Consider the following 16,825-nt stretch of genomic DNA (forward strand, 5'->3'; position numbering starts at 1 on the left):
TTATTATTATTATTATTATTATTATTATACAAAATGATTGAATTCTGCAAACTATTTTTTTATACAATTTAGTCTTTTATTTCTTGCCATTATATACGAGTAGATTTTGTTTCAAACAAATTTACAGGGTGCAGCTTGTTTAGCAGCTCATGGAAGTTTTTCTAGGTAGATACGAGGATTTTTTTCGTTGTTGCGTATTCTCGTCTTTTTTTCGAAAAAAAAAAATAGGATATTTCTGGGAACACGTAAGCTAATTATTATATACAATAAAATTGCGTACATAATATTTGATAATTAATTTAAAATGACAATCTTTTTTTAAGTTTTTAATTTTTTAAGAGACAATAATAATTTTTCAATGTTTTTGTTCTCGGAGTATTTTTTTTTTTTTTATGTAATATTAATAATATACAACTGAAAAAGACCAAAGATTACGTTCTATTATAGTTTATTGTCATTTTATTTTTAGAAAACTACCAATGAATAATATTGAAAAAAAAATATTCTTTTTTCCTGCGTTTCAGTGTACATAATATGTATGTTTTCAATGTATTATATTGAAATTATCATTATTATTATTATTATTATTTTTAAGCAGTTAGGCGTATAACTAATGAATTAAATAATTATAGTTATTAATTAATATATATATATAAAAAAAATAATAATAATACCATTCGAAATACTTAAAATTATAAGTATTTTGTTTTACTTTTTTTTATTTAAGTCTGTGATCGCCGAGGTAATTATTTCAGATCTGTTAAACATAAGACGAACGGTGTTCACGGGCTAGCAGAAGACGTTGATGTATTATTATTATTCTTATTGTACAAAAAAAATTTACTGTCACATTCCACTGACTACAATTATTGAATAAATAACGCATTCCAAAAACAAACGATTAATTATTATTTGAAAATAAATGTTATATTGCTATTTTTTATGTTTTACCGACGTCTTTTGCAAAAAAAAAAATTATAATATCCGTCCAAATTATAATATTCTTTTTTTTTCTAATTATTTCGTTATTAATAATAATAATAATTATTATTATTAGGTATCATCATCATTATTATGATTAATTATTAGAATTTAATTACTATCATTACGATCATTGCGGAATTTGTAGATTTATTCGAAGATAAAAAAAAAATTACATTTTAAGCTCAAACAGATTTTCTTTTGTTTAATTTGTTTTTTTTTTTTTAATTTATAAAATAAAATAGCCTTTCTTAATTGCAACACATACATATCATTATATACATTTTAACGCTGTATAGCCTGTGTATTTTTTTAATGTGATCAACAGTAGCCTTATAATCTTATTTATATTATATATTAACCGTTAGTGGATATATAAATGTTGAATTGAAGAAAATTAAAACAAATTATTATAATTGAATGTAAACATGCGTTTGTATGTGAATAAACATTTTGTGATTTTGGTCGCCTTATCCGGGTGAATACTATACCAAAATGTATAATCGAAACATATCAATAACTGTGCCCCCCATTAAAAAAATTAATTAAATTATAATATATTAAATTAAATGTTGTTAAATAAATAACGAGATAATAATTATTACGATTATGTTTATATTAATTGTAACGAGAAAAAATAAAAGAAATCATAAAGAAAAAGTTATTGTAAATTTTTATCGATTTTTCATAAGTTTGTTTAGATACTTGTGTAGTGAAATTTAGTTGTTACTGTGCGTAATTTTGAATAATATAAACGTTTGTTAAACGGAATTTTTATTGTTACTTTTACCGAACATTGTAATATGTTTTAGCTTGCGTTATTTATGGTGTTTATATAAAATTAGGTATTTAATTACATTGTAGTGGTATTAATAAAAAAATTATTATTATTATTATTATTATTATTATTATTATTATTATTATCATTATTATTATATAGACGATATTATTTAAACATGTGAAAAAACCTAAAAAATAGGAATTGTATTTATAATACGATACATACAAAAAAAATAAAAAATAAAAGTAGTGAATTAATTGGGAATTGTGTATTATATTTTTTACCTCATATATAACTATCATAATTTATCATTGCGACATATGTCACATCCATATCGCGTAATTATACGTTTCACGTAATGGACAAAATTTACATTAATTTCGCGAAGTGGAAATACTTTTTTTCCACTTGGCGTAATTCTGTTATATCTGGATAACATTTCACGAAATGGATACCTAAACTATAAATAACGGAACTAATTCGTCATCTGGACAAACACTTAGCGTCAAAAAATTAATAATTTATTATATGTAGGTATATCAAGACAATATTAAGAACTGTATACCAATATTTATCATTATTTTGAACAAAAAAAATTATAAATTGTGAATTATTTATAAATATTTTTTTTTGAGTTTCATTGCTGGATGACTTCTCTCTTCACGGTCTCTATGTCTAATAGTTTATATATTATTTTTTTCGCACATATGTTTATATTGTATATAACTCAATAAATATTAAAAAAAAAAAAAATTATATTTATTATTTATTTAAATATAAAATAGAACTATTAGATATGAAATCTAGAATTGCATTTTAAATTACCCTTAAAACAAGCACACTTTTTTGTTTGGCTTTTACTTTTACAATAACAACTAAAAGAGCCTTGTATTCCCGTTAATGAAGACACAGTTTGACAGTTTATCATGTTTTCTCGACTTCATATTTCACTTTTCAACTTTTATAAAATTTAAACAAGCCAATTGTAAACTACCTATACCATATCAATATTTAATAGTTTTAATTATTAATTTAAATATTAATAAAGCGAGAATAATATCTTTTTGAAAAATGTAATGTCCTCTCTATAGCTGAAAACCATTATTTAATCTGCAAAATGAAAAATCGAGAAATAAAGTAAATTTATTTTTTGTTTACCATGTTGCTTTTTGGATTCTGAATGAACGACAAAGCTATTGATTTATATATTTTTTTTCCGTGGATGCCGTGGAACATCTGCTTATTTTATTATATTTATACTTCAGATTTTTATTTTAAGCAAGTTTAACTATTTTATTTTTTTTTTGGATTTGTTTCTATATTATGTATCATATGAATAGATGTAAGAAAAAATGAAAAATTTTCCTTTATGCCTTATGGGGGAAATTTGAAGATTCACGTGGTTCTAATTAATAAATACACGTTTTTAAGACTAGCAATAGAAATTTTTCTGTCAACCTATGTATTATAAATATTTTATATAATAGTAAAAAACCAGCAAGCCGTAAATTTGTTTTCAAATTCATAATAGTGAAGACTTTAATGAAAGGAGGCAAATCAATCTAGTGGATTCTCAATCAAATCCTAATGGTAAATTTAAATGAATTTAAAATTATCAAGACCATATAGTACAAAGTTTTTGTCACAGCAACCTCTGAAATCATAAAAAGCAACTTAAGTAGCAAATAATTTATTTTCATTATATTTCCTTACTTTAAGGCTCCAAAAATCTTGCAAAGTTATAACGGGCAAGAATTCGTTAGCATTATAGGTATAATTACAGAGCTCAAAACTCTGTGGTCTTATACTGTGTTATATAGTGCGTGGTTAGACATTCTTAAAGCCAAGGTACCAAATGTAGAACATAGTAACCCTCAAGATATCGAAAATTGGATGATACCGCATCGGCTCCTGACAGGCTCTAAGGAGTCCATTTCGACTTCGGATGTTTGACCATTCCGCCGGTTTAGTGGCCGTATTGTGTGCCATTTGTGAACGTAAATCATATTATTAAAAGTTTGCATATTATTATTATTATTATTAATTATTATTATAAATTATTATTCTTATATTATATTATTATATATGCATTGTAATTGTGGACACGTCTGCTCTTTGTTGATATTTGATTATTTATTAAAACTTTAACACATATTATATTATATTTCTTGATGTTTTTATTTCGAGCAATCAGCGTAGCGTTAGTCTACATATAATACTATTTTATTATTACTCAGCCCGTGAGTGCGAGCTACTGCGACCAACTATTCGTTAAGAGCCCTTTTGGCAAACATATCTATAGTCAGTTCTCAGCCTATAAATAGGAAGACAAATTTTGTTAATTGGGAATCTAACCATTGAAATCTGAAGGGAGCCGATACGGCCACCTTCAAATTAATAGTGGGAGCCAAAGCAGACAAATGAGAGCCGATGCGGATACTCCGCGAAATTTTGTTGAGATCTTAGAGTCTAAGACTTAGACGGAAAATAACAATTCAAAAAAAATGATATATTGATTTAGAGTTTATCCAATTTCAAAAAAGTTGTTCCTATCATCGCATAATTTGTAGATCTCCGTATAAAGCCTTATTTACAAGAAACCCAAAAAAAGTTTAACATAAAAATTTGCAAAAAATATCGACTGAAGACGATTTATTGATGTAATTATAGTAAAGACTTAGGTGATTCACATTCCACGATTAAAATTATCACTTCACTTTTTAGTCTTTGTAAAAACGAAATTAATAGTGATGGCCAAGAATTTAATTCCAAATATTGATATCATCCACATTTTGTAATATCGTAAAATTTTCGATAACGATCTAGGATTTTTAATTTTGATTTTTGGTTTTTTTTTTAATATATTGATATTGTTTGGTTTGTATTCTGTCACACTTTTAAACACTATTGAAAATGTGAATTTAAATTTTAAGTATTACCACTATACGCTAGTAGCCACAGAACATTTACGTGAACGACAAAAAATTTCTATTTGTCCAATATTAAACTATTTTCATTTATTTGAAGTCCAAAACTTTTCTAGATTTCACTTATAGCCTCAGATAAAATCACTAATTTATTATTACTAGTGCTCTTTTTTTTAAAGAAAACTACATTATACATTAGGTATGGACGAAAAACACTGATGTACTGAAGTAGAATATTAGTTTATACATTACGTATTTATTTTCTAATCTACAGTATCTAATTTTTATTAGACCTGTACAGGTCTTAAAATACGGGTTATATAATATTAATACACATTAATAGTAGTTGAGCAGATACTGCCTTGATACGTCTGATCTATGGGAACCTATCGATTCCGTCAGTATAGGTAGTCTAAAAACAACCTATCGATTCCGCCACCTACCAATTTATACCTCAATCTGGCACCTGCTGCTGTCAACCTGTTTCTGTAATTATAATATATCTACAAAATAATTCAATAATTACTGATAATTTAAATAAAAAAACAATACTATATATATATATATATACAAAATAAAATAAATCATTTAAATATTATAATTTAATTAATAGTTACCAATATATTATATATAAACAAAATAATACGAATTAAATTTGATAACAATTTTTATCACGTATATTGTATTATTTTTATATAATAATATTATAGTCAAAAGTTGTAAAATATTATTTCTTATAATGTAATGATACTAAACTAATGAAATCTGAACGATCAATTTTTTTAGTTTCATAATCTTTTAATAAATCTTCAATTTTTCATTTTGATAAATAACTAAGTTATTTTGTCATTCATCAGCTACAATTTCGAAATTTATTATTGTGAATTTGTGAAGTATAATGGTACAATGAAAAGTCAAGACTGACCAAATTAGTGTAGGACAACTACCTACGCTTCTTCACGTTAAATTATCATCAATTAGCAAGCAAGTTAGGTTATAATAACACTATTATAACAATAAATTATAATCTATAAAACAATAATTTTTGGTCGGGAAGATCATTTTTTTCTTTTGCGGAATCGATAGGTTGTTTTAAGATTACCTGTACTGGAGAAGTCGATATTGGAGGAATCGATATACCTTATCCCCTAGTTTAAAAGGTCTGGCGGAATCGATGAAATCCCCTAAACTATAAGCCGTAAGGATAACTGATAAAGTATTATAAAAATGATACATTAATTAAAAATCAAGATATATTGAATTATTCTATAAATATACGTATTAAAAATTTAAGCCGATAATCAATATCGTATCGAATTATAAATATCATGGACATCACTATTCACTAGATATAACGGTGAAATTCAACTATGCTAGTGCTATTATTTGTAATTTATGCAAAAATAATTTAAACATTATTGAATTGAAAGAACAAGGATTAAATGGCTTACCAACAACTGCTGAAAAAAAAAAATATCATAGGTAAAAACATATTAAATACCTACCTATTTTACTTAAAACTAATATACTATAATATGAGTTAATTATTCCTTTAGGTAATTTAATTTAAGTCAAAGATTGTGTTGTAGTTCAAGTTCCTAGGATAGATAGAGATCCTCTGCGAATATCAATAGTTACAGAATAAAAAAAAAATGATTTAAATCGTCTTGGAATCAAACACGAATTGGTTAAGCCGGTTAAGGGATAATTAAATTCTTTAACTAGCCACATCGTATTTTATTAACATATTAAAAATCAATGATGTAAGAGTTAAGTAAATCTAAAAGAAATAGTGGCTTTAATAACAGAAGAGCAAGGTTTTCATGGTTATAATTTTAGGGCCTGTAGGGGCAAATGTAAAACAAAAAAACGCACCTAATTTTAATCAAAAATGTTATGGTCGTTGCCATATTACTACCTACCTTATGTTCAAACCAAAATTAGAAAAAAACATGTTTTTATTGTCTAAAAGTTATATTTTTTTTTGTTTTAAACAAATTTATATAAATTGTTTTTTTTTTTGTGTGTGTGTGCTGTTTAAAATAGTTATAAACAATTTAAAACATGTTTAAAATTAAAAGCCGAAAAAAGTCAATATACTTGTAATTAAATATTTTGATTAGACAATATCGGCCACACAATCATAAAATATATTCATATTGAGTCAATCATAGAAAATTGTTGAATTTAAAAAAAAAGCTACCTTAGGCTCAATAGGGGGGGGGGGGACTGGCATTCTCCTCTCTTAAACCCATTTCTAGATGTTCTTGAATTGAAAAATATTTTAAAATTCGAAAATACAAATATTTATGGACATAATTTTACAGTTTTAACTTTTTCCTTTCTACTATAAATTTCTTGAGAAAGTAATACCAGGTTATTTTACAGATTGCATAAAATCATAAAATATAAATTAATTTGAAACATGAATATAATAAGAATTTTTAAGAAAATTAAAATTAAGCTATAATTTTCTTTCTTTTTTTGTTTTAAACACTTTTTTTTATTTTATTGTTTTATTCAACTGTTTTAAATGATCAAAACGTATTGAAATTTGTTTCATTTAGTTGTTTTAAAGGTGTTTAAAACAAAATGTTATAAACAAAACAATTCCGATTCAAACAAATTATTAATTCAGAATTGCATGCTTTACTAATTAATAATTATTATTACAGTATATTACAACTAGTTGTTTCCATTTATAAAAATATTTTTCCGATGTACTGAATAGTTTTTTGACTACCATTTAGGTTTTCAAGTATTAATATATTTCATTTAGTTATAAAAATAAGTTTAGCTCATGTGTTTAAACACAATTTACATTGGGCTAAGAGAGTCTAACCCTACTTCACTAAAATGTAAATCAGAATTCTAAGTTTATTGTATTTTTAAATTAAAAAACATTTATTTTTAATAATGGACCTGTTTAAAAAAATGTAACCAGAAAAAAATATAAATGTGCTTGATGATGAACAAAAAAATTGTACATTATATTTTATTAACCATTGTATGATAATATAATGTTTTAATAAAAATATATTAATATTATACATATTTTTAATAAATTAAAAGGCTTTGCACCCTAAATTATTTGTAACTTAACATTGTATTTCATGTGCATTTAAATAAATGTATATAAGTTGAAGATAAGGTTATCACATGATTCATAGTATCTTAATTACATTTATACTAAACAGTAAATAGATATCTTTTAATGTATTTTTATTTTAATGTGCTTTGATTATCATAATAATTAATATTAATATTTGTATTACTTTTAATAATCATTTGTAACAAATCTATGCTTACTCGCTTTTTTTCAGAAAAATTTAGTTAAACATTATATTTTAATTGTTTCATTAATTGATTAAAAAACCAACCTAATTAGTTAACTAAAAAAAAAATGAATAATTTTTGTTTAATTTTGAACAGTTATTACTTATTACTATAGATATTATGTTTAATATTAAAATTAAATTAAATCCTATAAATATTATTATTAGGAATTAAAAAATAATCAATATACGAGTACTACATAATAAAATAATAGAACTATTGTTAAGTTGATAAATTATACACTTTAATAACATATTTTTTCAATTCAGATATTAGTATATTCATTTAAAAAAAAGTAATAATAAATAAATAACAACAAAATATTTTAAATAGTATAAATCCATCATACATAAGTTTAAGTTATGAAATATAATCAATGAAAACAGTATTTGAAGATCTAAAATATCTAAAACGCTATTTGATTTAAGCAACACACAGTTAGAAGATAAAAATAAGTCATAATACTTAGCTATTAGAAAGAATACTATCCAATTTAAATAATATATGACATGTTAACACAGATATTAGATTTAACCTACAACTCTAAAGTTTGTTCAGTCTTCTTCAGTAATCGTACATTGCCTTGTGGATCTCCGACCAAGCATTCATCCGTCATATCAATAAATAATCCAGTCTCAACCACTCCTAAGAATAGGTATATATACAATAAGGTAATTGGTCTTGCATAAAATTAATACAACAAACCTGGAATTAATTTTAAATAATTGTGGACAGATGACCAACAATATTTTGTCTCAGGAAAAGACCAATCTAATATGAAGTTACCGTTGTCTGTAACTAATGGTCCCTGTAAACAAAATAGTTAAACTTTATTGAATATATTATACACATTAATTGCATTATTTTATTTTTAACTTACTGCTTTATCACCAGACATTCTCAAAATGGCTTCACCTCCATACTTTCCTTCAATTTTTTGCTGAATTGGTTTACACGACATAGGTATTACCTCAATAGGTATACCTTTCTTCCATTTTTGACCCAAATGGTTTACCTCTTTACTTAACATCAATTGCAAACATAATTAAGAAATGAAAAAATAAAACAACACTTTTATTAAATATGCTTACGCTCCATCGGCAACAATTATCAATTTTTCAGAACATGATGCTACAATTTTTTCTTGGGTCAAACATCCTCCTCCGCCTTTTATGCACGTCAGAGTGCCAACTTCAATCTCATCTGCTCCATCAATTGTACAATCTATCTGAATGATCATAAAAATTTAAACATGTTAATTGTATTTATAATATCATGTATTTTACTTACTTTAGGATTTGAGTCTAGGTTTCCCAATGTTAGTTTGTAATCGATAATCAATTGACGTGCCTGATAAGACGTTGGAACGCAAACAACAGACAAATTCTCGTCTTTCATTCTTTGTGCTATAGATTAAAACATAGTTAGACATCACTAAGAGAATACATACAACTCAAACAATATTTAGATTATGACCTTACCCAATCGTTGAACACCGTACACAATTGTCGACCCGCTACCGATGCCCAGTATCATGCCATCCTGATGATAAAATATCACAAGCAACAGTTGCGTATTAATATTGAGAACAAACCACATTTGCGGTGACGTAAATGACAATATATTACTTTGACGTGTTTGTCGATGGCTAGGTGTGCAGCACTCATTTTGGATACGTCCACGCCGATCGTGGAACAGTTTTTGGGTCCCACAGTAAAACTCACGGCACTCATTTTGAAATACTTTTCGGACGACAATCGTAACTTACCGACGACAGTAATTATCCTCTTGGATAGACCCAATCGCATCAGTAAACGACGCAATGAAAATCCAGCCGACAGGTTTACGAGACACTAGTTTTAGACAGGAATTTTCTAAACTGAAACGTTAAAATTTTAAAAACTCAGATTACAATGTTATTGTTGATAAGAAATGATAACAGGCGTCATAGATTGTGTCCACTTGTTCTTGATGTACTACACCGAAAATCTATGACGGTCCCTCGGCTATTGCAACATGATAATCATGTGATACAAGTTATGTAATAACAATATTACTAATAATTAATTACTTCAATGGATTCTCAGGACGACAGTAGGGTAAAACGCACTTATTAGATGACTTGCGACGACGACAACTTTACTGTATGAGATGAAATTGGTTTATATGATTTTCTACGAAAACGTTGCTAAGGATAAAAGTTAAAAACATGTGAACAATCAACACAACGCACATAAATGCACTGAACTATTGGTGAAACACGAGCGTGTAAGGAAGTAATATAAAAGTCGTTATAACATGTGGCCTTAAAAATTTATAAATATATATAATATACTCAGATAACCGCAGGACAACATTCGAACAACTAATCGAAATCGAAATAATTATAAAATAATATTTAGTATCATATTATTTATATGTGTAGCGGGAGAAATATAATACGTATACAAATTACTTAAATGAAATGACGCGCGCTCTATATCTTACTTATCTAAAGTTTAAAATTCGATGATAAAATTAATTGAGTTTAATGCAATTATAATTGCCGTAGTGTTACAATAATATTCAACGATCGGATTATTATTTTTTCGTTGACGATTGTTTGAAGGTATCGAATTTATAGACATTTTTCAATTGATAATTTATTACCTATAATTTGTGTACCTACATTAATTTATATATTACAACGAGAAAACGAATTACCTATAGTTATAAACACATTATATTTTGATGTGTATAGCATGACATTGTCCAGTCACCTTGACCAATGGCTTATGTAGCATGCGTACTATATATAAATATTATGTATTAGATACTCAACCGATTTAAGTGCAAAAAAAAAAACAATTAGTTTTTGATTCAAGGCTGGATAGAATGTTAGTCGGTCAACTTTTTTTTTTGACTTAGTCGAGTTGGTTTAAATGATTAATCGTAATTTTGTTAGTTGCCTTACCATTTAGTAAATAATTGTTAACAATCGATTTAAGATTATTTAATTTAAAATTTAAAATTCATTAATATTAATTGATTTGAACATCACATTTATTTACAAATTTCCTTACTTATATTTAAAATTATACTGATACCGAATCACTACTAAGTTATAAACAATAAATATAGTTGAGTACAGATACTGAGGTTCTTTTAGACCAAAATCATAAGCCATTCATTTTCCTCCAAAAAAATAAATCTTGAACATATTCTACCGGCTACCAATAAAGAATTAACAATATAACTCATTTAAAAAAAAAAAAGATTAGACTTGTGGCCTGGTGGTTGGCCGAATCCACCATACACACATACATAACACTAACCTAACCTTACAATAAATTTTATTTACAAACAAACCTTACACAAAAAAAACCTACTGCACCTTTCTACAACCGATAGTCGGCCTAAGTTGCTAGGCTTAAAAAGAACAATTAAAAAAAAAATATCAGACAGATAAAAAATTATTTTACTTTTTAATTTCCTAGAAATGTTTTTGCTTAACAATGCATTTGCGACTATATAAAATGGAATTTGCAACCCATAAAACGCATACGGTGATTTATTTCTTTGTAATCCATTTGATACACAACACTACAACACATGTATCAGTCAAAATACTAAATATATATTTTAATATTTGAAGGAATATAGAGATCATTTTAGATTTTAGTTCAAAAATGTCTAGAAAAAAATGGAAACTAGTTTTTTTGTGGAAGTATCTCATTTTTTAAGGAAAATCAATTCACCCTATTGGCCAATTCACTTTTCGGTCAAACTAAAAAAATTAAAAGTTTAAAAACTTAATATTTTTGTATATTTTATGTTATACGATAAAGAAAAATTTTTAAAAATATGTACCTAATAAATCAAACAATATATTGTATAACTTTTATTTTTGAATTTAATTACAGGGTTTTTTTTTATAATATGTATATAACGTAGAATACTTATAAATATGTATATGTTTAGTAGGTAACTGCTGTAGATTGTAATCACATTATTTATACACCAAACCTAGTTTATCTATATACAACTTATATTTTTAATAGTTTTCTATATTATGTAGGTATGATTATTATAATCAGATTATATAATGTAAATATTTAAGTTTTTGGTTTGGCTGACAAAGGAGGAGTACGGTTTTGATCGAAAAGGAAATCCACCTTTTTTTTATTTGGCCAAAAAAAAAAAGGGTACCTATACAAATTTGGTCAATAACGGCTGTTTCCAGATAAATGGTAATCTATATTTTCTTACCGAAAAAATTTAATTAATATTATTTATAACAATGTTGTATATTTATTATTTGAATATTATTAGGTATGTAATGCATATAGGGAGATGTCAAGATGTCACTCATAGACTTTTATTTACCACATTTGGTTAAGTTATCTATACAATATAATCTCTAATATTTAAATACCTTTATTAGTTGGTACTTAAGTTCAATAACAAAATGGCGGTATTAAATTTGTTAACATGTCGAAACTGATAAAGACATCATAAATAGGTATTATATGAATGCTTACTATTGTAAAATTAGAAGCACAACTTAGGAATTGAATTTTTATTTTTTATAAGGTTAGGAATTATAAAAAGTACTTTTTGCTTACAGTGACTTGAAGTATAGTTCTTTATATTATAATGTGCGTAACTTTAATTTGTATATAAATACAAAAAATGGGCATTAACTATTTAAAATAACTTAATTAGATTAATTTATATTCTATTATAATTTAGCTTTTCTTTTTATTTGAAAAATAATAGGTATTCTATACTTCTCATTAAATTAAACATATGTTTGAGTATAGAAATCTATAAATAATGGATAAAATAAAAATAATTAAATATATTTTTTTATTTATTCACACAGCAGATTATGATTTTAAGCAAAAGTTAGCAGATAAATAATTCTTAATTCAATGATTCAATAACCCTAAAATTATAATAATTAACAAACCAATTTTATTATAAAATAATAGTTCATAATAGGATATTTTATATGTATTTTATTATTATATAATCATCTAACAGATTATAACTTACTATACTATGAGAATATAAAACCTATAGCTATTATTTTGTTTTGTACTATATAAATATTAAATTTTAATTATAACAATTTTATTGCTACATTTTCAACCATTATATTTAAATACAGTTATACATCGTATTATTTCTTCAAACAGATGATTCATTACTACTATTTCAAAAATATTACGTACAAATACTGAAATACACGAACTGCTATAATTGTAATCGCTGCAACCGCGATCATTTTGTTATTTTTTGTTTTATTGCATAATATTAATTGATTTAATTGTTGTATGATCACTACAATCAAACGATAGTTAGTTGAAAACAAATCAATAAAAATTTTTTACTGTCCAAAACTATAGTAGTGTGAATAATACCTAAAAACTCAATAACAATAACAATAATAATGTATTGAATAATTTCAACGAATCGAAACTTTCATAGACCCAACACCAACAAAGTTCAAATTATACAAATATACAATACGAGCAAATTCATATAGAGTTTTAGGATTAAAATAACAAAATTAAACATAAGAACATGATTTTCAAAATTTGTTTATAAAAAAGTAAGCTAGTGGATACCGTTTGTACACTATAGGGTTTTAATGGATTTTTGTAATGGCCAATGGGTGTGTTAATTTAAATTCATTGAATATATATCATTGTAGGGATATGAAAAACGATTTAGAGCGGAGACCGTTTGTCAGTCTATATCACTAAGTTTATTTCATGTTAAGTTTTTTAATATAGCTAGATCATTTATATTACTTTTAGACTTTAGTATTACGTTATATAGATTAATTTTTTTTCCGAAACCTTGTATTAATATTAAATTATTATTATAATAATATGTATTTACACCATAATATATTATTTTTATTAAATTTTGAGTTAATAATATCTTACTGCAAATATCTACCATAAAATAGTATGAATATGGTTATATAATAAAAAGATAATATCTTAAAATAATCTACATATTTTGAAAATTGCATAACGAAAAGTAAAATTTATAATATATATAAAAGTTTTATTACCATATAGTTTATGTGTTTTTGTATTATAAACAAAACGATTAACACTATTATTCATTATTAAGATACGTTATTTTTCCCAAAATTAAACTAGAAATAAATAAAAAATAATTGTTTATGGATATTTTTAAAAATTTTCAGTTTCGATAAAAACTACTAGGAAAATCGTAATTAGTTTTTATATTTTAGCTAGGCTTAACAAATTGAATATTTATACATTTTTTATTCTACTACAGAATAGTTATAGTTCGAAAAATTTTTATGATTTTAAATAATTTTGTAAAAAATTGAACTTTAAATACATATAAAAAAATTCCCACCTCTGTATTTATATAATTCTTTTATACATGCAAGAACTTATAATAAGTATAATTTTCTTTAGAAATCTACTCATTTTATTGATTACTCAGTGTGTACACGTACACGGAAAATAAACATACTCATCATTGATGTTAAATCAATACAATCATTAATCCATTCAGAATTTTAAATTTAAGTTCCTACGCTGAACTTCCAAGTCTATGTGCAATTGATACCCGAACTTGTTGTTGAATATTTAGATACATAAGTCATCATATTTTATAAAATCGAGAATGTAAAAAAAAGTTATCTGATGAGATATCTTGGATAAATAACTGTGATATTATATATTTTTTATTTATATGGATAAATGTAAAATAGATTTTTTTTGTGAAAAATAGGATGTGCAAGTTTAAAACCACTAGTACTGTAATACTTTATTAATTATTTGAGATACAAAATAAAAAATAAGGTTATAATAATAATTATTTTTATAATTATTCTGATTTAAACTTAACTGAAATTACAAATAATCACGCTATAATACATATTATTATTATAATAAAATTATATACAAAATATCTATTTCACTAGATTAATATGGGTAATAATAATATATAGGTAAGTAGTTAATTATCATTCAGTGCAGCATGCTTGTACGAACAAGTATTATAACGTGATACTTAATTTAACATAATCCTGTATTTTCTGAAAACTTTTTACGGTTACATACACAAATAAATATACTATTTTAATTACTGATTATAACGAATCAAATACAGTAATACAATACTATGTAACATGTTGCCTATGTAGTGCGCCTTCAGAATTTTTTTAATTATAAATTGTTATTAGTTACTGAATAATGAAATTATTGAATTTATAAAAATGTATTCTTTTATACATTCGTAATTGTTTGTACAGATAAAATAATTTATTTAAAAGTCATATACTTGCATTTATAATTAATTGATTTTTATTAGTTGGTGTTTTTATTTTTATAGAACTGTTAAACGCTAAGGATAAAATGAAACTATCAATAATTTACAATTTGCACATTTTTTATAAAAAAAGTAAGCTTTGGATAATTTTAAACTTATAAAATTTAATATTATAATACAGAGGTATTGAAAGAACTTGAATTTTTTACATATTATTTACAATAGCTCATTAAAAGACTTGATGAAAATATATAATTACTATAGAAGCAAGTTGATTATTTAAATTATTTATAAAATATATCAGTTTTCTAAGAAAAAATATTCTAGTTCTTAAAATGTCTTACACTTAGTTGATTTTATATGATACTATTATATTATTTTAATCGCGATTTAATTTAATTAAAATACTTCAAACAAAACTTTTTTTACATTATATTTATAGAAGTATACATTTTTCAATAATTATTTTATTTATTGTTCATATAATTTATATTTTATAATAATAAATTCAGTATTTTGTATAATAACGACACTGTTAACTCAAACAATTTTTCTCCGTGTTTCTAAAACGTATCGCACGTGCGGTTCGAATGATTTCGAAAATCTTATTGGGACATGTCATCGCGGCGAATATAACAATATTATTTAGGCGCGTGTGTCCCCAATCGTCATTGTCGTCAATCCGGGACGGATCCGGTAAAAAAAAAAAAAAACAATATTTTCAGTTCGTGTTTATTTTTTTGAAAACTTAATACGCGTGTGTATAATATTATGACGAGGCAAAAACAAGTATACATTTACAATTTTATATTGGCTTGTTATAGCATACATAGCTACAATACATTATATTCTAGACGCGAACGCTTTCGAAAAGGTGTGTTCAGCACACACATGGCCAATATTTACGAGTTGATCGACAAACTGTTTCCGCAAAGTACATTATTATATCGTATAGTATTGTATACAATAAGGCGTGAGTCGTTTGCGCTTGTGTGTTCGTGTGACAGTGCCGTGTAATACCTACACGTAGCAGCGATACTTGCATTTGAACGCCGTCCTCGTAATGAAACCATTATCGTCTAAACAAACAGTCTGCAGGACTTATTTTGATTACTGGGCGTTCCAGGACATATACCGTATTCCGCTGCCGCCGCAAGAGTCCTGTAGAAACCATTATTAGGTATGGTGTACTACGAAAATAATATTATATGCGTATACGCCATCAAGATATAATGCATACTATTGTTATAATTTATTAATTATCAATGCTTTAAAAGTATACCTATATCGCCAATGCTATGAGTACGGAAAAAAAAACATTAGGTATGTGGCACTTTGAAAACCTATGACTGAATGATAAAAATGACAACAGTAATAATTTTAAATATGATTACTGTTTGAATATCGTTAAAAAAAAAAACATGAGTATTTAAATAAAATACAAAACATAAATTATTGACTTGAGATGTAAGAATACTGAAAAATTAACTATCAC

At 25.1% G+C, this 16,825-nt stretch overlaps 1 protein-coding gene across 1 annotated transcript; it reads right to left on the reverse strand.

Annotated features, from left to right (window-relative positions):
• Window positions 1-8,370: 8,370 nt before the first annotated feature.
• LOC112593683 (ribose-5-phosphate isomerase) lies at window positions 8,371-10,393 on the reverse strand. The gene is made up of 8 exons (XM_025338189.1): window positions 10,097-10,393; window positions 9,654-9,904; window positions 9,507-9,567; window positions 9,316-9,431; window positions 9,117-9,253; window positions 8,906-9,047; window positions 8,731-8,833; window positions 8,371-8,670 (listed from the first exon to the last, which is right to left on the reverse strand). The coding sequence occupies exons 2-8, from the start codon at window positions 9,831-9,833 to the stop codon at window positions 8,561-8,563; spliced, it is 849 nt and encodes a 282-aa protein (XP_025193974.1). The 5' UTR covers window positions 9,834-9,904; window positions 10,097-10,393; the 3' UTR covers window positions 8,371-8,560.
• Between the last annotated feature and the right edge of the window lie 6,432 nt (window positions 10,394-16,825).

Source organism: Melanaphis sacchari, unplaced genomic scaffold, assembly GCF_002803265.2.
Source record: "Melanaphis sacchari strain LSU unplaced genomic scaffold, SCAv2.0 Contig20_pilon_pilon, whole genome shotgun sequence".
NCBI lineage: Eukaryota > Metazoa > Arthropoda > Insecta > Hemiptera > Aphididae > Melanaphis > Melanaphis sacchari.

Coding starts and splice junctions, on each gene's coding strand:
- LOC112593683 (XM_025338189.1), bottom strand. CDS start 9,833: ATGCGATTGGGTCTATCCAAGAGGATAATTACTGTCGTCGGTAAGTTA. Junction 9,048..9,116: donor ATAATTGTTGCCGATGGAGC/GTAAGCATATTT, acceptor ATTGATGTTAAG/TAAAGAGGTAAACCATTTGG. Junction 8,834..8,905: donor GAATGTCTGGTGATAAAGCA/GTAAGTTAAAAA, acceptor TTTTGTTTACAG/GGACCATTAGTTACAGACAA.